Source organism: Thalassophryne amazonica, chromosome 5, assembly GCF_902500255.1.
Source record: "Thalassophryne amazonica chromosome 5, fThaAma1.1, whole genome shotgun sequence".
NCBI classification, from domain to species: domain Eukaryota; kingdom Metazoa; phylum Chordata; class Actinopteri; order Batrachoidiformes; family Batrachoididae; genus Thalassophryne; species Thalassophryne amazonica.
The window spans coordinates 48,321,131-48,344,764 of NC_047107.1; the positions used below are offsets into that span (position 1 = coordinate 48,321,131).

At 42.1% G+C, this 23,634-nt stretch overlaps 1 protein-coding gene across 2 annotated transcripts in view; it reads left to right on the forward strand.

Annotated features, from left to right (window-relative positions):
* poc5 (POC5 centriolar protein homolog (Chlamydomonas)) overlaps positions 1-23,634 on the forward strand; it is an 87,926-nt gene that overhangs the window by 46,677 nt on the left and 17,615 nt on the right. For both annotated transcript variants that reach the window (XM_034170117.1, XM_034170118.1), the window contains exons 2-7: positions 5,211-5,291; positions 9,745-9,889; positions 10,552-10,656; positions 10,751-10,893; positions 15,279-15,455; positions 18,313-18,417. In XM_034170117.1, coding sequence (XP_034026008.1) covers positions 5,211-5,291; positions 9,745-9,889; positions 10,552-10,656; positions 10,751-10,893; positions 15,279-15,455; positions 18,313-18,417 — 756 coding nt within the window. The remainder of the gene's footprint in view (positions 1-5,210; positions 5,292-9,744; positions 9,890-10,551; positions 10,657-10,750; positions 10,894-15,278; positions 15,456-18,312; positions 18,418-23,634) is intronic.

Here is a 23,634-nt window from a genome sequence, read left to right on the forward strand (position 1 = left end):
ATACTGAATGGTTTGCACTACTGCACTGTCCACTTTTACTACTACCTCAGGCACTACACTATAAATACTTGTGCACTTTACTGTCCTTATTGTCAAAATGTCTTGTCCTGTCATCACTGAGGGAAGATGAGAAATTAAATTTTGATTCCTTGTATGTCTAGTACATGTGAAGAATTGACAATAAAGCCGACTTTGACTTTGAGTGTTGTTAGAAGGAAAGGTGATGTAACGGTAAAGGTAAAGGTGATGAAGATTTAATTCCAAAATATGACGCAATAACATTTGACCTGAAAATGTTGAAAATCTAAAATATTCAAGATGGCCACCAGTGGTCAATATGACATATGAATCATCATTCTAAAATTGTCTATGAGTATAACATTGCAAAACTTTATAGCTTTGGACATATCGCAGAGAAGGTAAATGCATTTTCTTAGTAAATTTCACTGTATATGATATGTGCCATGAACGTGTTCAACACAAAGCAAATAGCATCCAAGTCAGTAGTTTGTCATTCAGTCAATACTTTGCCTTTCACCATAGTTTTGGTCTCAAATGAAAGCTAATGATTTGTAGTTGTACAACCCCTGGCAAAAATTGTGGAATCACTGGCCTCTGAGGATGTTCATTCAGTTGTTTAATTTTGTAGAAAAAAGATCACAGACATGACACAAAACTAAAGTCATTTCAAATGGCAACTTTCTGGCTTTAAGAAACACTATAAGAAATCAGGGGAAAAAAATTGTCAGTCAGTAATGGTTACTTTTTTAGACCAAGCAGAGGGGGGAAAAAAATGGACTCAATTCTGAGTAAAAAATTATGGAATCATGAAAAACAGAAGAACGCTCCAACACATCACTAGTATTTTGTTGCACCACCTCTGGCTTTAATAACAGCTTGCAGTCTCTGAGGCATGGATGTAATGAGTGACAAACAGTACTCTTCATCAGTCTGGCTCCACCTTTCTCTGATTGCTGTTGCCAGATCAGCTTTGCAGGTTGGAGCCTTGTCATGGACCATTTTCTTCAACTTCCACCAAAGATTTTCAATTGGATTAAGATCTGGACTATTTGCAGGCCATGACATTGACCCTATGTGTCTTTTTTGCAAGGAATGCTTTCACAGTTTTTGCTCTATGGCAAGATGCATTTTCAGCTTGAAAAATGATTTCATCATCCCCAAACATCCTTTCAATTGATGGGATAAGAAAAGTGTCCAAAATATCAACGCAAACTTGATGTAATGACAGCCATCTCCCCAGTGCCTTTACCTGACATGCAGCCCCATATCATCAATGACTGTGGAAATTTACATGTTCTCTTCGGGAAGTCATCTTTATAAATCTCATTGGAACGGCACCAAACAAAAGTTCCAGCATCATCACCTTGCCCAATGCAGATTCGAGAGTCATCACTGAATATGACTTTCATCCAGTCATCCACAGTCCACGATTGCTTTTCCTTAGCCCATTGTAACCTTGTTTTTTTCTGTTTAGGTGTTAATGATGGCTTTCGTTTAGCTTTTCTGTATGTAAATCCCATTTCCTTTAGGCGTTTCTTACAGTTTGGTCACAGATGTTGACTCCAGTTTCCTCCCATTCGTTCCTCATTTGTTTTGTTGTGCATTTTTGATTTTTGAGACATATTGCTTTAAGTTTTCTGTCTTGACGCTTTGATGTCTTCCTTGGTCTACCAGTATGTTTGCCTTTAACAACCTTCCCATGTTGTTTGTATTTGGCCAGAGTTTAGACACAGCTGACTGTGAACAACCAACATCTTTTGCAACATTGCGTGATTTACCCTCTTTTAAGAGTTTGATAATCCTCTCCTTTGTTTCAATTGACATCTCTCGTGTTGGAGCCATGATTCATGTCAGTCCACTTGGTGCAACAGCTCTCCAAGGTGTGATCACTCCTTTTTAGATGCAGACTAATGAGCAGATCTGATTTGATGCAGGTGTTAGTTTTGGGGATGAAAATTTACAGGGTGATTCCATAATTTATTCCTCAGAATTGAGTGAGTCCATATTTTTTTCCCTCTGCTTGGTCTAAAAAAGTAACCGTTACTGACTGCCACAATTTTTTTTTTTTCTTAATTTCTTATAGTGTTTCTTAAAGCCAGAAAGTTGCCATTTGAAATGACTTTAGTTTTGTGTCATGCCTGTGATCTGCTTTTTTTCTACAAAATTAAACATCTGAATGAACATCTTCCGAGGCCGGTGATTCCATAATTATTGCCAGGGGTTGTAATATTGGTGCTTAGTCTAGGCCTTGATACTTCAGTTTTTATTACAAAAAACTACTCATAAAATTTTGGAAAATTTTTGGTCCAAGTAAGGGTTGTATATATGGTTGGACTATAAGCCATATAGAGAAGTGCCATTTTATGTTACAGAAATGAGATGGGTGTCTTATTAAAGTAGAGAAAATGGGCTTTTTAGAAATATATAGATGGATGTGGTTGATGTTATATGTATAGGTATTTAAAGGAGGTAAAAAAGTGCAAAAATCCGGCCCACATACAGCACTCACGAGTAGTTTTTAAGCTTTAGGTGAATATTGCGCCCAAAGGTATATCGGGAATGAGTTATTTTCCTGTTACCACTCAAATTTCCAATGAGGACATTATAGAGGTTGAAAAAAAAAATTGTGGCATTTTGTTGTTGGGGAGAAGAAGCTAACTCCTATAATATTATGTAGTAACTATATTTCTTGTATATGTTGTTTATTACCCTTTTTTGTGTAAATATCACTTATATACATGATGTCCTTTATCTTGAGCTGCTTGGGTGTGTAGGGAGAGTTCCCATGGGATAAAAAAGCTTTTCAACCTACCATCCCTGGTTCTCAAGACCAGGCACCTAAGTGGCTCTACTCTACTCTGTTCTCCTCTTCTATTCTACTCTCTTTTTTTTTTTTTCTTTTAACCTTTAGGTGAATATTGCGCCAAAAGGTACATTGGGAATGAGTTATTTTCCTGTTACCACTCAGAATTCCACTAAGGACGTTATTGAGGTTGAAAAAAAAAATCAAGTGGCGTTTTGTTGGTGGGGGTGCATGGTAGGCTATCTCAGCTCCCGGTCTATCTAAAAACCTAAATATTAATACAGGAGAAGATTGTAGCATACGTATACCTAGTCTGTAGACTTGTTGTAAAACTAAATTATAGCTAGTAGGCTAAGCTATAAATATGGTTATATTATTATAGAAACAGAAGCTATGATGTAATATGTTTTAGGTATCTATCTAAAGTTCACTCTGCTAGCTTACTATAGGAAGACAAAATACATATTCTATGCTATCTAATGGAAACCCCAAACTTAAATACTATATGTTAATATCTATTAAAGAACCCATAAACTGAAGAACCATTAAAATAAAAATGTAAATAACAAAAATAAGCTATCTATAGCTATATGAGCTCCCGTTAAATTAGCCGTTAATAAGCCAACCGTACCTTGCTAGCCAACAATGAAAAACAAAGCCGGTAACTTAATTAGCTTGGGACTCCGACAAGGGCAGTCGCATCTCCTCCGCTCTCCCTTATCTCTGATCTCTGCTTTAACCTTCAAGTCCCTGCTTCACCAGACTGTGAATTCTTCAAATTATATTGGATACTGGATCTATTGGACTACTATTGGTTTAACCATGGAATTGATCAGCTGGTCTCTGCCCAGATGGAACGCATCCTGCGGGCTATGGTCTCGACTCCTGGAGTTCTTGGCCTGTGGCGTGCTTTGCGCCTTTCTCTGTTGAGGACGTCGAGGATTTATTCATTTTTGGTCTTATGGTAGCAGGGCTGGTACTTTTTGGCTTATGTGCTGCCCTGATCTACCGGAAAATTGGCAACACGGCGGCATCAAGACCCACGGCCCCTCGCTTGTCCGTCATGATTAACGAGGTTGGCAAGGCAGTGCATTCTCAGACTGCAATGTCTCTTGAACTCATTCGCAAATTGGATGACATCTTGGAGCAGATGCGTGCCTTGCAGTTGAAGTGAAGATTTCAGAGGCTGGTGAATATTCTTAATTCATAATTGGGAATATTCTTAATTCATAATTGGCATTTGGTTGTTCAAGTGTTAAAACTGTTAAAAGTGTTTTTCACTGCTCACACCACAACATTACAGGCTTATCAAGACTGAAGGTCAAATTGCCCGACTGTTTTTCCCTCCAGAGGAATTTCTTCGGCCTGGGGAACATTGGCTGTTTCTTATCCCAACTCACAAAGACAATAAACTGTTTTCACAGGACTGCTTACGTCATTCCTTTCCCCTTCTGCGGGGGCGGTGCAGTTTTAGCTGCAGCTGGCCTCCATTCCTCCCCCCAAGCTGACGGCGGCACATCTCAGGGTTGCTGCATGGCCTTCACCCACTTGCCTCAATTCGGATAGTGGACTTCTTCAAACTTAGTGCACATAAACAATGTCAAATGTGTATATGCTGTCTTTAATTCTGATGTGTGTCATTATTACGGTAAACAAGTAATATTTGTGGACTAATTGCTGTCTGAGGTACCTGGAGTGTAAACATAATTTCTCCACCGTGAGATCAATAAAGTATATCTAAGTACGTCTAATCTAACTAGTGTATAATGTACAATAGTGTAATTTAACCCTACAATAACGTCATTAATAAATTCATGTAACAAATACATATAACAACAAATGTAAACAAAAGTATGTATTAACGTTAGCTTCCCAAACAGAAAATAACCAACTATATTGTTAGCTATGATAAACGGTGCTACAGCCAGCTAGGTAAGCTAATGTTAGCTGTTAGGTTTAACTAATTGTATCCCACTCCTTAATTTTTGTCACTAATATAATAATATTCCGAAAATAAAAAGTTAAAGTGTGCTGAAATGTATATGGAGACATCATATAAGTACCTTAGTGAAAGGATATAGAGGTGGAACCGCTCCCGGCTAACGAGAGCTCGGGGCTGCAGCAACATGTAGGCCAGGTTAGCCTTAAACTAGCTAGACGGAGAGGGATAAATTCCAGCTGAGCTAATGTTGAAAGTAGTAGGTCTGTTTTACCACTATGTACAAGATTATGTATGCATGTACAAGAATATTACATTTTTAGTCAAACATTGTCATCTCTGCTTTATCTGACATTGTATGAAGTGCATAAAGTAACTTATGTGCAATCTGCTACTCAGGTTGTTTTTCTGGACACATTAAATTTACATTTGTGTTTCTTCTTATAGATGTCCTCAGACAGTGGGAGCACCAGCCCTGTTTTGCCAAAGGACTCTGACAGAGGCAGTTCTGTGTCTTCTGAGCTTCAGGTGATTAGGAATCAACATGTTTGTGTCAAGCTCTGATTATTGCAGATAATCTTATAATTTAATATGTCTTAAGGCTTCAGTGTCATTTTACTATGCTTAATCAAAACTTAAATGTGCATATTTCCAATTCTTTGTACAATCTGTTTTTTATCTTGATAGTCTTGACCATATATGGTCAGACTAAGGGCAGTTCAGAACCTCCATGACCAGTAAAAAAATCAAGGACCGAGACGTCGCCCGGTATGGCGGAGCCACGGTCCCACCCTGGAGCCAGGCCTGGGGTTGGGGCTCGCACGCGTGCCCCTGGTGGTCGAAAGAGCGACGTGGGTCCGCCCTTCTGTGGGTTCACCACCTGCAGAGGGGGCCATGGGGGTCGGTCGAGGGCGGGTGGCCCAGCGGCCCGGTCCATGCTCACAGCCCCTGGCTGTTGGGACGTGGAATGTCACCTCGCTAGGGGGGAAGGAGCCTGAGCTTGTGCGGGAGGTTGAGAGATACCGACTATAGATAGTCGGGCTCACCTCCATGCAGAGCTTGGGCTCTGGTACCCAACTCCTGGAGAGGGGCTGGACGTTTCATTTTTCTGGCATTGCCCACGGGGAGAGGCAGAGAGCTGGGGTCGCGTTGCTTATTGCTCCCCAGCTCAGTCACCATGTGTTGGAGTTCACTCCTGTGAACGAGAGGGTCGCGTCCCTACGCCTTCGGGTCAGGGACAGGTCTCTCACCGTTGTCTCAGCCTACGGGCCGAGCAGCAGTGCAGAGTACCCGACCTTCCTGGAGTCCCTGGGAGGGGTACTAGATAGCGCTCCGACTGGGGACTTCATTGTTCTCCTGGGGGATTTCAACACCCACGTGGGCGGCGACAGTGAGACCTGGAGGGGGGTGATCCCGATCTGAACCCGAGTGGTGTTCAGTTGTTGGACTTCTGTGCTAGTCACAGTTTGTCCATCACGAACAAGATGTTCGAGCACAAGGGTGTCCATAAGTGCACGTGGCACCAGGACACCTTGAGCCGGAAGTCGATGATCGACTTTGTAGTCGTATCATCTGACCTTCAACACGTGTCTCAGACACTCGAGTGAAGAGAGGGGCAGAGCTGTCAAACGAGCACCACCTGGTGGTGAGTTGGATCCGCTGGGAGGGGAGGAAGCCGGTCAGACCTGGCAGGCCCAAACGTATCATGAGGGTCTGCTGGGAACGACTGGCGGAACCCTCTGTCAGCGAGGTCTTCAACTCCCACCTCCGGAAGAGCTTCTCCCAGATCCCGGGGGAGGTTGGAGACATGGAGTCCAAGTGGACCATGTTCTCCACCTCCATTGTCGATGCGGCCACTCGTAGCTGTGGTCGCAAGGTCTCTGGTGCCTGTCGCGACAGCAATCCCCGAACCCGGTGGTGGACACCGGAAGTAAGGGATGCCGTCAAGCTGAAGAAGGAGTCCTACTTATCTTTGTTGGTAGGTGGGACCCTAGAGGCAGCTGACATTTACTGGCAGGCCAAGCGTGCCGCAGCCCGTGCGGTCGCAGAGGCAAAACTCGGGTCTGGGAGGAGTTCAGGGAGGCCATGGAGGAGGACTATCGGTCGGCCTCGAAGAGATTCTGGCGAACTGTCCGATGCCTCAGGAGGCGGAAGCAGCTCTCCACCAGCACTGTTTACGGTGCGGGTGGGGAGCTGTTGACCCTGACTGGGGATGTTGTCGGGCGGAGGAAGGAGAACTTCGAGGATCTCCTCAATCCCATTGTCACGTCTTCCGAAGAGGAAGCAGAGACTGGGGACTCAGAGGCGGACTCATCCATTACCCAGGCCGAAGTCACCGAGGTGGTTAGAAAGCTCCTCTGTGGCAAGGCTCCTGGGGTGGATGAAATCCGTCCTGAGTACCTTAAGTCTCTGGATGTTGTGGGACTGTCTTGGCTGACACGCCTCTGCAACATCGCGTGGTGATCGGGGACAGTGCCTCTGGATTGGCAGACCGGGGTGGTGGTCCCTCTGTTTAAGAAGGGGGACCGGAGGGTGTGTTCCAATTATAGGGGGATCACACTCCTCAGCCTCCCCGGTAAGGTCTATTCCAGAGTACTGGAGAGGAGAATTCGACCGATGGTCGAACCTCGGATTCAGGAGGAGCAGTGTGGTTTTCATCCTGGTCGCGGCACACAGGACCAGCTCTACACGCTCCATCGGGTGCTCGAGGGTTCATGGGAGTTCGCCCAACCAGTCCACATGTGTTTTGTGGATGTGGAGAAGGCGTTCGACTGTGTACCTCGGGGCACCCTGTGGGGAGTGCTCCTGGAGTACGGGGTCCGGGGTCCTTTGCTAAGGGCTATCCGGTCCCTGTACGACCGCAGCAGGAGCTTGGTTCGCATTGCCGGTAGTAAGTCAAACCTGTTTCCAGTGCTCATTGGCCTCCGCCAGGGCTGCCCTTTGTCACTGGTTCTGTTCATTATTTTTATGGACAGAATTTCTAGGTGCAGCCAGGGTGTAGAGGGGGTCTGGTTTGGGAACCACAGAATCTCATCTCTGCTGTTTGCGGACGATGTCGTTCTGTTGGCTTCGTCAAATCAGGACCTTCAGCGTGCACTGGGGCAGTTTGCAGCCGAGTGTGAAGCGTCCGGGATGAAAATCAGCACCTCCAAATTCGAGGCCATGGTTCTCGACCGGAAAAAGGCGCTTTGCCCTCTTCAGGTCGGTGGAGTGTCCTTGCCTCAAGTGGAGGAGTTTAAGTATCTCGCGGTCTTGTTCACAAGTGAGGGACGGATGGAGCATAAGATCGATAGACGGCTCGGTGCAGCATCTGCAGTGATGCGGTCGCTGTATCGGACCGTCGTGGTGAAGAGAGAGCTGAGTAGGGGGGCAAAGCTCTCGATTTACCAATCGATCTACGTTCCGATCCTCACCTATGGTCATGAGATTTGGCTCATGACCGAAAGAACGAGATCGCAGGTACAAGCGGCCGAGATGAGTTTCCTCTGCAGGGTGGCTGGGCGCTCCCTTAAGTCCTGTTTACACACAGACGGTAAGAGCTCCCGGAAGCGTCCCGGAAGAGTTTTTGGCCGTCTTAAGGATCACATGCCATTGTTAACGCCGGAACTAGGGGGCGTGGCTTAGTTCCGGCTTTACCGGGAATCGTCGAAAAAATTATTCAACATGTCGAATAATTCCGGGAGCGCTCCCAGAGACCTCCCGTGACGATAGCGACAACGCGAACAACGGCGTTTGATCCTTTTTAATCGCCGTTTCATCCTGCCGCTTCCTGTAGTGCCGCAGTTCTCGTCGCGCCGCGATGACCAATCAGGGACTGAATATGTAGTGACGTGGAGATGTCTGGAGTTTGAAGATGTGAACATGTCCTGTATCTGGTAGCAGCCTGTGAGCAGGAAGTATGTTTTATTTATTTATGTTTTATGTTTTATTATTTTATTAATTAACTACACAGATGTATAATAAAACAAATGGTGACTGGTTTCTAAACACAATTATGACAGAGTTTTTTGGGGGAAAGAGCAAGGAGCAGGAGTTTCTTTTTTTCTTTCTTCTTTTTTTTTTTTTTTTTTTTTTTTACGTGTGCACGCTCCGCCCCTTTCCACCGCGAAAACAGCCGGAACTACCGCAAACTTCGGTCTACGTACTACTCGCCGACAAAACCATCTATGTGTAACCTGGGCTTTAGAGATAGGGTGAGGAGCTCGGTCACTCGGGAGTAGCTCGGAGTCGAGCCGCTGCCCCTCCACGTCGGAAGGAGTCAGTTGAGGTGGCTCGGCCATCTTTTCCGGATGCCCCCTGGACGCCTCGCTGGAGAGGTGTTCCAGGCACGTCCCATTTGGTGGAGGCCCCAGGGAAGACCCAGGACACGCTGGAGGGACTACATCTCTCGGCTGGCTTGGGAACGCCTTGGGGTTCTCCCGGAGGAGCTGGGGGAGGTGTGTGGATCGGGAGGTCTGGGCGGCCTTGCTTGAGCTGCTGTCCCCGCGACCCGACTCCGGATAAAGCGGAAGAAAATTATTATTATGGCCATTGCTGTTGATGCAGTACTGTTGCAAACTGTTATTATCAGGGAACCCATTGTGATTGGAATTACCCAGTGTCAAGGTTCATGCATAACCCAAATCTTAACCCCAGGTTTTGAGTTTGAAATCCATCACTTGCCTCCTGTACAGCTTTGACATTATGATTGTCCTTCTTTATCTTGCAATGGTCATGACAATTATTTTTTGGAAGCTGTACAAGAAAAGTTAGTGCAGTACTATTTCAATAACCACTTCATGTTATTATTGCTATACGTGCTACATATATGTCCTGTCTGCCATCTGGCAAAGTGTGGCTGAAATGTCATGTCTTCTTTTTGAGAAAAGTCTTTTCTGTTCTACTCCACTCAATCACCGCATATAAAAAGATGAAAGTGACACACAGCTTTTTTTGAAATGACATTAATACACATTAATGCATACTGGTTGTGGATCAACAGGAGGAGTATGAGGAGCTTCTTCAGTGTGCTATTGTAACCCCAAAACTCACCAGTGTTCATCTACAGCCACTGAGTACCACACATCGAACTGCAGAGGGTCGAGTATCCCAGAGAGAAAATGACAGAAAATCACAACACCCAGCAGGTTTGAGGTTTATTCGGGGGGCTGGGGTCTTGGGGAGCTGGGGTCTTCCATGTGGACCACATTCAGATGCACCCTAATTTCACTAAGCATTTTCGACAGACATGTACTTTATGATCTTCTTTCCATCAAGTAACCAGCTGTCTTAAGGGATTTTGCGTGACCCCATATGATTATCTGCTCAGGATGCTTAGAACATAAGTTTGTCAGACTTTAAGTGTTTCTTTTCTCTCTCTCTCTCTCTCTCTCTCTCTGCGAAAGCCACATTTTAAACAGTCAATCAGTCTAACCCCCCAGCTCTGGCTCCAGCTTGCATTTGAAGGTATTTGCTTTAGCTGTCATGGAGTGTGCACAGGGATAGAGAAAGCAGGCAGGCTGATTTGTAATGATCGCCTGGCAATCTGCCTGTGCTGCTCTTTAGAGTGCGCAGTTTGTCTTGGCCCTGCAGGATTTAATTAAGATATTGATATGAGTACGTTCTTAAATGAGGAACAGTGATATTATTGCACATTGCCATCATCTCTTCTGTTTTTAAAAGTCTTGCTTTTTGGTCTGATTTCTTCATATTTCACTTTAATTTTCCTTTTTTTCTGAGCTACAGTGTATTCCACCATTAATTTATTCAGTCTTGTCCACTCTGTCTGTATTTCTTCTGTTTTTGTTAGACTCTGCTGCTGAAGCTAAAGATGAGCAGTCCATTATGACTGCGAGAGCTTCACAGACCTCCCCTTCAGTATTTGGGTCCTCCACACATTCAAGAGTGCCTTATGGTAAATCTAATTCTAAATACAACAATCTTTGTGTGTCACAAATAGCAGAGACCTAAATACATTGAAGTTTTTGTAACTCTTCTTTGGCTTCCAGCAAAAGAGATGATGCAGCAGACGTGTCACACGCCATCTTCTCATCCAGATCCCATTGATACCACTGTGGTGGAGATGTTTATCTCAGAGGATCGTATAAACAAAATGGACAATATTCTTGACACATGGAACAATAACCTGAAGGTCAGTTTGCTTCTTCATGTTATAAATTTCTCAACTAACTATTGATAAAACTTTCTTGCTGTCTGGCGAGCTGGTCATAAGCACCATCTGACTGCTGTATATTACACACACTACTAAAGGGTTATTAACCGAGCAAGCGAGGTTAATATTTAGTTTATTATATAGCTATTATAAACATGTGAACTTACAGTATCACCTGAATATGAAAGCTTCTGATGGTTTTGGGCTCGTAGTCAGACCTGTTCGCTTCACCTCCTTGAAGAACTTGCTAACAGATGGTCTGGTTGTCAGCTGGTAAGCTTTCAGTCTGGGTGTTTTTTTCCGATGCCATTTAGATATTTATGGTGTACATGGAGTTCATGTCCGACTTGGTTTTTCTAATCGTGTTTTTAGCTTCCTCTTTTGTAACGAATGTCACACGCGATCCAGACTGTTTGTCATGGTAACGGTCTGATATGTGAAAATATCAGACCAGATATCAGCCAATCAGAGCGTGTGTAGCGTCACAGCCATAATAGTCCGGTGTCACCGACCGAATGGTCCCCCCTAAAAATCAGTCCTCCCTGACTTCACTGCACATGAGTCATTTCTGAGCGTCAGCACCGATTCACCAATTATCACCTCGTTTCTGCTTAATTGCACTCCAGTCATCATCTGCCTCAGCGACAGATATCTGAAGCTTTTGTACAACAATCATTTTCACATAAATTCAGCATTATTTCATAATAAAAAGACGGGGGACCAGTCAGAGCACCACAACAGCACATCTGAGTCTGACTGTCTGCTGCGCCTACGTCATTTCAGATCGTCAGTAGCGATTCACCGATTATCCGTTTCTGCTTAAAGTAACCTCATTTCTGCATAAAACTGACTTTAGAATGATTTAAGAGGTTTTAATTTGTCATCTGATGGTTAATAGTCACATTATTCCTTTTGATTGCTTTGGGTGTGGCGAGTCAGTCTCAGACACGTGCACAGTGAAGGTAGGGCATGCCGTTCAGTCTGCGACACTACCATATCTCATCACCCAGGCTTTGTTTGCTAGAAATATGTCCAGTGTGATTCCAGAGGGCCGTTTAATGTATCTTATTCATTAGGTTAAAAGCAAACGTAATCAAACTGATAAGAGTGTAGCATTTGGGAGCACGTGCTGGTGCTGTGCCAAATCCATTACTGCATAGAACTGCTTTGGCTCCAGTCTCACCAACACCCTGACATATTTGCACATGTAAACTGCCTCACAATTTTATTTTGTTAGGGGAAGATACTAAAAGTCAGTTTTGTAGAAAAAAACTAGGAAAGATGCAAAGACTGTGCAAGTGTCTTTGGAAAGTGCTTTTGGATTGGATAATAGCTCCACTTTTTATGGAACCAGTGACCTTTTAATACTGTCTCCTCGTACAATGTTTTTGGAACAAGTGGTTGTCATTTTTGGCCTTTTCTTCTGAAGTCTTAGGTTTCATTCTTTGAGGCAGATGGCTTAGCAGTAATGTCAATAATATAGTGGAGTTTGACCTTGATTATGACCGGTGAAAATCATGAACTCTATACAGAATGTTTGTGGTTTCTTTTTCTTTTTACTTTGGATTATGTGGATTATTTGGCTGAGGAGTACTTTAAAGGATACAAATCAAATCTTGTCACTCTATTGGAGAAACACAAATACAGCTCACACTGCACAGGCTTATTACAGCTGTTAGACTTTCTTATAAATCAAAGAGTTGGTGTTGTTTATAAAACACACACACACATATATATATACACTCAACAAAAATATAAACGCAACACTTTTGGTTTTGCTCCCATTTTGTATGAGATGAACTCAAAGATCTAAAACTTTTTCCACATACACAATATCACCATTTCCCTCAAATATTGTTCACAAACCAGTCTAAATCTGTGATAGTGAGCACTTCTCCTTTGCTGAGATAATCCATCCCACCTCACAGGTGTGCCATATCAAGATGCTGATTAGACACCATGATTAGTGCACAGGTGTGCCTTAGACTGCCCACAATAAAAGGCCACTCTGAAAGGTGCAGTTTTATCACACAGCACAATGCCACAGATGTCGCAAGATTTGAGGGAGCATGCAATTGGCGTGCTGACAGCAGGAATGTCAACCAGAGCTGTTGCTCGTGTATTGAATGTTCATTTCTCTACCATAAGCCGTCTCCAAAGGTGTTTCAGAGAATTTGGCAGTACATCCAACCAGCCTCACAACCGCAGACCATGTGTAACCACACCAATCCAGGACCTCCACATCCAGCACGTTCACCTCCAAGATCATCTGAGACCAGCCACTCGGACAGCTGCTGAAACAATCGGTTTGCATAACCAAAGAATTTCTGCACAAATTGTCAGAAACCGTCTCAGGGAAGCTCATTTGCATGCTCGGCGTCCTCATCGGGGTCTCGAACTGACTCCAGTTCGTAGTCGCAACTTTGCACAGCCATTGAAGAGGAGTGGACCAACATTCCACAGGCCACAATTGACAACCTGATCAACTCTATGCGAAGGAGATGTGTTGCACTGCATGAGGCAAATGGTGGTCACACCAGATACTGACTGGTATCCCCCCCCCAATAAAACAAAACTGCACCTTTCAGAGTGGCCTTTTATTGTGGACAGTCTAAGGCACAACTGTGCACTAATCATGGTGTCTAATCAGCATCTTGATATGGCACACCTGTGAGGTGGGATGGATTATCTCAGCAAAGGAGAAGTGCTCACTATCACAGATTTAGACTGGTTTGTGAACAATATTTGAGGGAAATGGTGATATTGTGTATGTGGAAAAAGTTTTAGATCTTTGAGTTCATCTCATACAAATGGGAGCAAAACCAAAAGTGTTGCATTTATATTTTTGTTGAGTATATATATGTATATATATATATATGTATATATATATATATATATATAATATACAGTGGCTTGCAAAAGTATTCAACCCCTTGGCATTTCCCGCATTTTAATTTGTTTATGGCATTTCAGATACATAAGTAAAACAGGCTTCTCAATATAAAAATTTCTAAAATGATCTTCAATAGTACAGCAGATAACTGTAAGAATCATTCAAATCCGGTTACAAGGACCAAAATTTGACTGTGTATGTCTTTTCGTACATATTGTAGAAAAATAACTTTAGCCATTTGAATTTTCAATAGGGGGCCAAGTAGGGGTCAATTGAAGAATTGCACAGGGTCAAAATAAAAAAATGTTCCAATCATATTGAAAGTGATACCCCAGTATGTATCTGATGACAAAGATTCCAAAAAGGTATAATTTGGACTATCTATAACTGAATGTTCTGGAGTTATGGGGGTAAAAACAGCAAGAATGGTGATAAAGGTGAGTTTCAGTTTGTACAGGGGTCAAAAGTTACAGTTGCTCCAGTTTTGGTAAAACGTGGTGCAAATTATTGGTTGAACTAATAGGATTATCAAATGAAATAGTTCTGACTGTGTTGAATGTTTGGTCTCCAAAGTAAAGGTCAGTGTCGATGTCCATTGGATTCTATGACATGTGACATATGTTACCCCGTAACATGATAACTACGCATGACATTGCTTAGTCATGGCAGTTAATTATGTGGATGAACGTATTGGTCACCTCCCTGACTAAGCCCCTTCTTCCCCAGACAGAGGAGGGTTTTCTTTCACCAAAACATCAAATCTAGGCTTACATATCAGATGTACCTTCTGGCAAATTGTAGCTGAAGTTTCAGGTCTTCTTTTTAATAAAATCCTCCTCCACACTACTTCATCATGAAGCTGTATAACTGGGGATACAAAATGCAAAATATGCACTATGCACAATTTCTCCAGTCACAGGCAGAGAAGCCTGTAACTTCTTCTGGGTGTCTTGGTGGCTTTCCTCACTCTTCTCCTTCTTCCACAGTCACTCATTTTTTGAGAACTGTCTGCTCTACACAGATTTACCTTAGAGTGCCATATTGTTTGTATTTCTTCATAACTGATGTAAATAAAGTTCAAGACATATTCAGTGACGTGGAAATGTTCATGTATCCATCCCCTGACTTGTCTGAAGAAAATTGGCAATTAAACTAATCATTTACAGGTATTATACCAAAGGGGCTGATTGCTTATGCAACCCATCATCTAGGCTTTTATATTTTTAATTAATTTATATCAAGTTGTAGAAATTTACCTTCAGTTTGAGTCTAAGGAAGATAATTTTAGAAATTTTTATATTGAGAAGTCTGATTTACTTTTTGTGTTTGAAATGCCATAAACAAATTAAGATGCGTGAAATACCTGTGTGTGTGTGTGTGTGAGTGAGTGAGTGAGTGAGTGAGTGTGAGCGAGCGAGCATAACTTCAGATTGACCACAATGTGACTGTCTGTATTTCTTTTCCTAAACAGGCAAATGTCCGGATGGAACTTGGGAAGTGGAAATTTGCTTTTGTGGACAAATACAAACTGGAGATGAAAAAGGAGAGAGAGAAATCTGCAGCCCACACAGCTGAGTTAAAGTCAGAGATTGACACATTGAAGGAACTGCTGAAAACCTTTGAGACTTCAAACCGGAGGAAAGATGAGGTTTGAGTTTCCCTCAATACATTACATACTGGTACCTATACATGAAATCAAATGATGCAAAGGTAATATCCATTGTTATTAGTAATTAAACCTCAGTCATGTCTGGGGCACTACAAGTCGTGCTTCAACAGCTTCATATTTTTTGGGTAGTAGTGTCCCAGTCCAATCACTAAAGTCAGTACTGGGCTAAACAAGGCAATTTTTGATTGAAAGGAATCTGATTTATTGACACAAAGATCGGCATGCAGTCTGTCTTAATCCATTTCATAAGTACTGTGTCAATGGAGCTGAAAGACCACTTTTAATTTTTTTTATTTATGTATTTTTGGGGGGCTTGCTGACAGCTGTCACAGCACGAATGTTGATGTTCTGTTTTGCTTCACATCGGCACCAAATTTATTTTGATGGATGCTGATTCTGGTATATATCAGGCAGTACTTTTCACATGAGTAAATGAGTTCTTGTCATCATCCTGTCAGTTTTCTTCATGCTAACAGGGGCTGCATATGATGATGAAATAATTCTGTGGATGAATGTTTTTTTATTAAAAACACAGATACCAAAAATTACTCTGAGTGATCTCGTTTAGTAGTACAATGCTCAGGACACTGTATCAGGAGATACTCTATATTAAATTGCTTTTATCGAGAGTAGGGGTTAAAAAAAATCCTGGAAAGGCCACCAGCCTATTGTAGGGCCAAAACATGTAGACATACAAACTTTATTCACTTGCGCATTCTGTCTCACCTCAAAAAAATGTGCGCACCATACGGTGCATCCAGAAAGTATTCACAACGCTTCACTTTTTCCACATTTTGTTATGTTACAGCCTTATTCCAAAATGGATGAAATTCATTTTTTCCCTCAAAATTTGGCACACAGGACTGATAATAATGACAATGTGAAAAAGGTTTTTTCATATTTTGGAAATTTATTAAAAAAAAAAAAAATGTACATAAGTTTTCATATCCTTTTCCTGCTGAATGATGAACCGTCGCCCCAGTCTGAGGTCAAAAGCGTTCTGGAGCAGGTTTTCATCCAGGATGTCTCTGTACATTGCTGCATTCATCTTTCCCTCATTCCTGACTACTCTCCCAGTTCCTTCTGCTGAAAAACATTCTCACAGCATGATGCTGCCACCACCACACTTCACTGTAGGGATGGTGCCTGGTTTCGTCCAGACATGATGCCTAGCATTCACGCCAAAGAGTTCAAGGTTCTCCTCTGCACAGAGGAATGCTGGAGCTCTGACAGAGTAACCATCGGGTTCTTGGTCACCTCCCTGACTAAGCCCCTTCTTCCCCCGATCACTCACTTTAGACGGGCGACCAGTTCTAGGAAGAGTCTTGGTGGATCTGAACTTCTTCCATTTACAGATGATGGAAGCCACTATGTTCATTGGGTCCTTCAAGCAGCAGAAATTTTTCTTTACACTTCCCCAGACTTGTGCCTCTAAACAATCCTGTCTCATAGGTCTACAGACAATTCCTTTAACTTCATGTTTAGTTTGTGCTCTGACATGCACTGCCAACTGTGGGACCTTATACGTAGACAGGTGTGTACCTTTCCAAATCATGTCCAATCACCTGAATTTACCCCAGGTGGACTCAAATTAAGCACCTGAGGAAGCACCTGAGCTCAATTTTGAGCTTCATGGCAAAGGCTGTGAATACTTCCTTCCCTTCCACATTCCTGTTCTTGATACCATATCTACTGCTCCTATCACAATTCTTTCATGCCTGGGCATACTCTCCACCACCTCATCTAACTCACTCCAGAAATCTTTCTCCTTCATCTCACAACCTACGTAGGTCATATGCACTGATGATTTTCATCACCCCTTCAATTTCCAACTTCACACTCATCACTCTGTCAGACATTCGCATAATCCCCAACACACTCTTAACATACTCTTCCTTTAAAATGATCCCAACACCATTTCTCTTCCCATCCACACCATAATTCAACAACCTGCTCACTGAACCCACTGCCTATGCTCCTGCTCTTGCTTCTCTTCCACTTGGTTTCTTGCACACATGATATGTCTACCTTTCTCCTCTCCATCATATCAGCCAGCTCACCCAGTCATACTGCCAACATTCAAAGTCCAGACTCTCGCTTCCATCGTTCTATTTTTTGTCTGTCTCAGGGCACATTTTCCTCCCCTTCCTTTTCTTCTTCTTCATATTGTGTGTAGAATTTTGAGGAGAAAAAAATTAATTTCATACATTTTTGTAATAAGGCTGTAACACAACAAAATGTGGAAAATGTGAAGTGCAGTGAATACTTTCTGGATGCATTGTATCAAAGGAGTAACTTCAGGACAACTCTGTGAATGTCCTTGAGTGGCCCAGCCAGAGTCCAAACCTGAATCTGATTGAACATCTCTGGAGAGATCTGAAAATTGCTGTGCACCGATGCTCCCCATCCAACCTGATGGAGCTTGAGAGGTTCTGCAGAGAGGAATGGGCAAAACCGCCCAAAGATGGGTGTGCCAAGCTTGTGGCATCATATTCAAGAAGACCTGAGGCTGTAATTGCTGCCAAAGGTGCATAAACAAAGTACTGAGCAAAGGGTGTGAATACCTATGTACATCTGTTTTCTTAGTTTTTATTTTTAATTAAAAAAAAAACTTTTTTCACATTGTCATTATGGAGTGTTGTGAGTAGAATTTTCAGGGGAAAATGAATTTACTGCATTTTGGAATAAGGCTGTAACATTACAAAATGTGGAAAAAGTGAAGCGCTGTGAACACTTTACTGAAGAGTAAACATGGACATAAACGCATAGCCCTGTTTGTCAGATCACACCTTTTTAAGGTAGTTGTGACTAATTGTTGTTTGATGTTCTCCCGCAGCTTATTGAGAACCTGAACCAGGTCTTGGACAGACAAAATGAAAAGCTTGAAAAAATGAGGGCCTACACCCACTGGAGACTGAAGCACACAGAGGCCAAAGAAGAGGTACGTAGAGCTTACATTGTTGTCCATAGGTCAGAAACCTTTTTCAGGTGAACAGTTCTTTGGTACCAGTGGAATGTCTTGAAGCAGTGGTTCTCAATCTTTTTACAGTAAGTACCACCTTTGAAAATGTTTGGCTTTCGAAGTGCCACAATTACAACCGGAATTAAAATAATTAGTCAAATCACAAGCTAGTTGTCCCAAGGCACTCCACTAGACTAAGGTCTAACCTTAACCACCCTCTGAGCAAGCATATTGGCAACACTAGTGAGGAAAAAGTGTATGGAGAAACTGCGCTACCCCAGAGCGATTTGCACATCTTGACTTGCCCGCCGCATTGTGGGAACTCTGTTACAACACAACAGCTCAAAATAGCAGAAACCATATTGATTATGATGATTTATATCAGTTTGAACTGAAGTTGATGGCTTAAAGCATTTTTGTGTTAGGTGTTGACTGCCTGTGGCATCCAGGACCAGGACCATGTCCAGCAGTAAAGAAGAACATCAGTCCAGAATCTGCAGTACGTTTTGATAGAGGAGGAGGACAGAGAAGTTGTCAAAATAACTGCATGTCCTTGCAGATTACAGCGTGGATACCCAATCCAGGCCCAATGGGTCAGCTTTGGACAAATAGTTTGAAATGATATTTGAGTTGGGTTGGGTTCAGTCACGTAAGCACAAAGACACTGAACGTACAGAACGTTTGTGAGACAATGTCATAGCCCTGCCTCTGTAACCTCAGCCACTGCCATTTATTTTATACACACACACACACATATACAGTAGTGTTCAGAATAATAGTAGTGCTATGTGACTAAAAAGATTAATCCAGGTTTTGAGTATATTTCTTATTGTTACATGGGAAACAAGGTACCAGTAGATTCTCACAAATCCAACAAGACCAAGCATTCATGATATGCACACTCTTAAGGCTATGAAATTGGGCTATTAGTAAAAAAAAAAGTAGAAAAGGGGGTGTTCACAATAATAGTAGTGTGGCATTCAGTCAGTGAGTTCGTCAATTTTGTGGAACAAGCAGGTGTGAATCAGGTGTCCCCTATTTAAGGATGAAGTCAGCACCTGTTGAACATGCTTTTCTCTTTGAAAGCCTGAGGAAAATGGGACGTTCAAGACATTGTTCAGAAGAACAGCGTAGTTTGATTTAAAAGTTGATTGGAGAGGGGAAAACTTATATGCAGGTGCAAAAAATTATAGGCTGTTCATCTACAATGATCTCCAATGCTTTAAAATGGACAAAAAAAACCAGAGACGCGTGGAAGAAAATGGAAAACAACCATCAAAATGGATAAAAGAATAACCAGAATGACAAAGGCTCACCCATTGATCAGCTCCAGGATGATCAGAGACAGTCTGGAGTTACCTGTAAGTGCTGTGACAATTAGAAGATGCCTGTGTGAAGCTAATTTATTTGCAAGAATTCCCCCGCAAAGTCCCTCTGTTAAATAAAAGACGTGCAGAAGAGGTTACAATTTGCCAAAGAACACATCAACTGGCCTAAAGAGAAATGGGGGAATATTTTGAGGACTGATGAGAGTAAAATTGTTCTTTTTGGGTCCAAGGGCTGCAGACAGTTTGTGAGACAACCCCCAAACTCTGAATTCAAGCCACAGTTCACAGTGAAGACAGTGAAGCATGGTGGTGCAAGCATCATGATATGGGCATGTTTCTCCTACTATGGTGTTGGGCCTATATATCGCATACCAGGTATCATGGATCAGTTTGGATATGTCAAAATACTTGAAGAGGTCATGTTGCCTTATGCTGAAGAGGACATGCCCTTGAAATGGGTGTTTCTACAAGACAATAACGCGCAAAATCTTGGTTCCAAACCAACAAAATTAATGCCTCGCAGATGTGAGGAAATCATGAAAAACTGTGGTTACACAACTAAATACTAGTTTAGTGATTCACAGGATTGCTAAAAAAGCAGTTTGAACATAATAGTTTTGAGTTTTTAGCATCAACAGCAGATGCTACTATTATTGTGAACACCCCCTTTTACGACTTTTTGTTTACTAATAGCCCAATTTCATAGCCTTAAAAGTAGGGCTGCCACAACTAGTCGACTAGTCACGACAATGTCGACTAATGAAACCGTCAACAACTACTTTAGTAGTCGAGGAGTCGTTTATTTTATTTAAGTCTTTGTTTCTCTCTCAGTTCATAGTTTTAGGCAGCGAGCCATCCTGCCGTCATTTGAATGTTCAAACTTGGATAAGCCGTTTAAAATGCGCAGTTTACCGGAGGAGCTGTCGGTGTGTGTGTGTGTGTGTGTGTGTGTGTGTGTGTGTGTGTGTGTGTGTGTGTGTGTGTGTGTGTGTGTGTGTGTGTGTGTGTGTCAACTCGCAGCAGACTGCGAACGGAGGCACGAGACGTTACATTCTGCTGAGAACCATCAGTGCACGTGACACAGCGAGCGCGGAACAGAGAGAGAGGATTTTAACCCTAGTTAACGTTAAAAAAAAAAAAAAAAAACGTGGAACTGCCTTTACTTTTCTCTGTACTTTCTCTACCAGTGTTTTTCTGATGGCACCGTCCTGTTCACACCATGTGCACATCGTATACTGAATTTATGAGATCATGAGATGAAATAAACGGTCAAATATCCTTAAAAATGAGAATATATAAATGAACTGAGGAAAAATTACGCATTCACGGGTTAAAAAACCCTGCTGTGGAGAAGCTTCAGTGATTTTCACAGGCACAGATCACAAAAACCAGGTGAGAACTCTGATTTTCACAGGCACAGATCACAAAAACCAGGTGAGAACTCTGAACTTTAACAGCTGTTATTTTCCAAAGGTATTTATTTGTTCAGTCTTAAGCTTAATGTAGTGTTCAAGCACAAAACGTGACTGATGAGGAGAAAAAAATGACTTCATCACACTAAAATGAACTGGAATCAATAAAAATACAAGCTGCTGATTTTTGTTATTTTTCAAAGTTATTATAAGCTGCAGCTATATGTTTTATTCATTTCAAAGTGAGTTACGTCTTATTTTATTCTGATTTATTTATACAAAAAATATGGGGAGTCAAATCAGCCTGCATTGTTCTGTTTAGTTTATATCAAAGTTTTCCTGCACGTCTGTGTATTTTTTCCTTCTTTATAAGAGTTTGGTGTTTGCATTTGCTCCACAAAGTTTTAAAACACAGTAAAATGTTCACACTTTTCCTTATACAGTAGCAGTTCTGTAATTTCAGAAATGCAACAGAAACAACCACAAATCAGAAAAAGTTGGGACTATAAGTAAAATGAAGATAAAAATAAAAATGTTGCACTATTCCCAGTTTTTCCACTCACAGAAGTCAAAAGTTCTTCCAGAGTTGTGTCTTGGTGGCTTCCCTCGCTTGTCTCCTTCCAGCATGGACATTTAGTTTTTGAGAACCGCCTACCTGACACAGATTTACTATAAAAGTACCACACTGTTTGTATTTCTGAATGATTGATGTAAATGAAGTCTAAGAAATAGTCACTGACTTGGAAATGTTCATGTTTTCATCCCGACATTTCTCAGAAAATGCTGCAGGTCTTAATTTAGGAAATTATATATGATCTGACTAGTCAACTAATCACAAAAATAATCGTTGACTAGTCGACTATCAAAATAGTCGTTTGTGGCAGCCCTACTTAAGAGTGTGCATATCATGAATGCTTGGTCTTGTTGGATTTGTGAGAATCTACTGAATCTACTGGTACCTTGTTTCCCATGTAACAATAAGAAATATACTCAAAACCTGGATTAATCTTTTAGTCACATAGCACTACTATTATTCTGAACACTACTGTATATATATACTTTTTTTGTCTTGGTGGATCATTAATAGGATTTAGTTTCATCGCAAGCAGAATGCTGAAGTGTGACATTTGGCATTAGGTTTGCATCGTGTGAAACAGCACACAGAGTAAATAAAGGATTATTAATTGAGCAAGAGGTCTATACGGGCAAATATCAGACTGAGGTGTAATAGGGCAGCAGATAACTGAAACAATTGTGCAAATGGTGATACAAGCACCAAAGTTGGCACAAATACTCCTTAGACATTACTCTTTTGAAAAACCGGCTGGCTACTTGAATTTTCAGTAGGCGGCCAGGTAGGGCTCAATTGAAGAATTACACAGGGGTCAAAATTAAAAATGCTCAAATCATTTTGAAAACTAAACATTATTTGTCTGATCTTAAAGATTCCAAAAAGGTATAGTTTGGACAATCTATGACTGAATGAACAGGAGTTATGGGTTTCTGTGTAGGCTCTCAGTTGTCCAGGTGGTTTCCATAGTAGAGAAGCTTGAATCTTCGACTGGACTGGGTTGCTTGATGCGAGGACGTTTCGCTTCAAATCACAGAAGCTTCCTCAGCTAAAATTCTTGCTCTGGTGGTCTGACGTTTCACAAAGAATGCCTCCTTGACCCCTCTCTCAAACCATTTCTTCTCTCTGGCTAATATTTTAACTTCCTTGTCCTCAAACGTGTGGTTAGTGTCTTTAAGGTGGAGATGAACTGCAGACTGAGGTCCACTGGCGCCCTCTCTGCGGTGCTGGCATAGCCTTTTGTGTAAAGCTTGCTTAGTCTCACCTATGTAGTGTTCGTTACAGTTACAGAGACAAATGCATGGATCAAAGTCTCAGCATCAGCCATAGACAGGATGGGACGAATTTTGCTATATTTCGCAAATGGAAGAAAGTAGTCCTCATAATGTCTCTAATATGGAGATCAAAGTACAAGGTAGGATCAAAAATTACTCCAAGGTTCCTCACTTTATCCGTATGATGTATAACACACGAACCTGAGTGCTAGTTGATCAAATTGATGCCGATACCTCGCTGGACCAAGAACCATAACTTCAGTCTTATCAGGATTTAAAAGTAGGAAGTTACTAGACATCCAACTTCTTACTGATGCAAGGCAATCTTCCAAAGATTTTATGTGAATGAGATTACCAGCAGTTATTGGCATGTACAATTGAGTGTCATCAGCATAGCAATGAAAGGGAATCCCGAAGCGCCGCAGTATATTCCCAAGGGGTGCTACATAAAGGGAAAAAAGCAGTGGGCCTAAAACGGATCCCTGCGGAACCCCAAACTTAATGTCCCTACGATCAGAGGAGGTGCCATTACACAGTACACAGTAAGAACGACTGGACAGGTATGACGTCAACCATGCAAGAGCAGTTCCAGTAATCCCAAAGTGATTCTC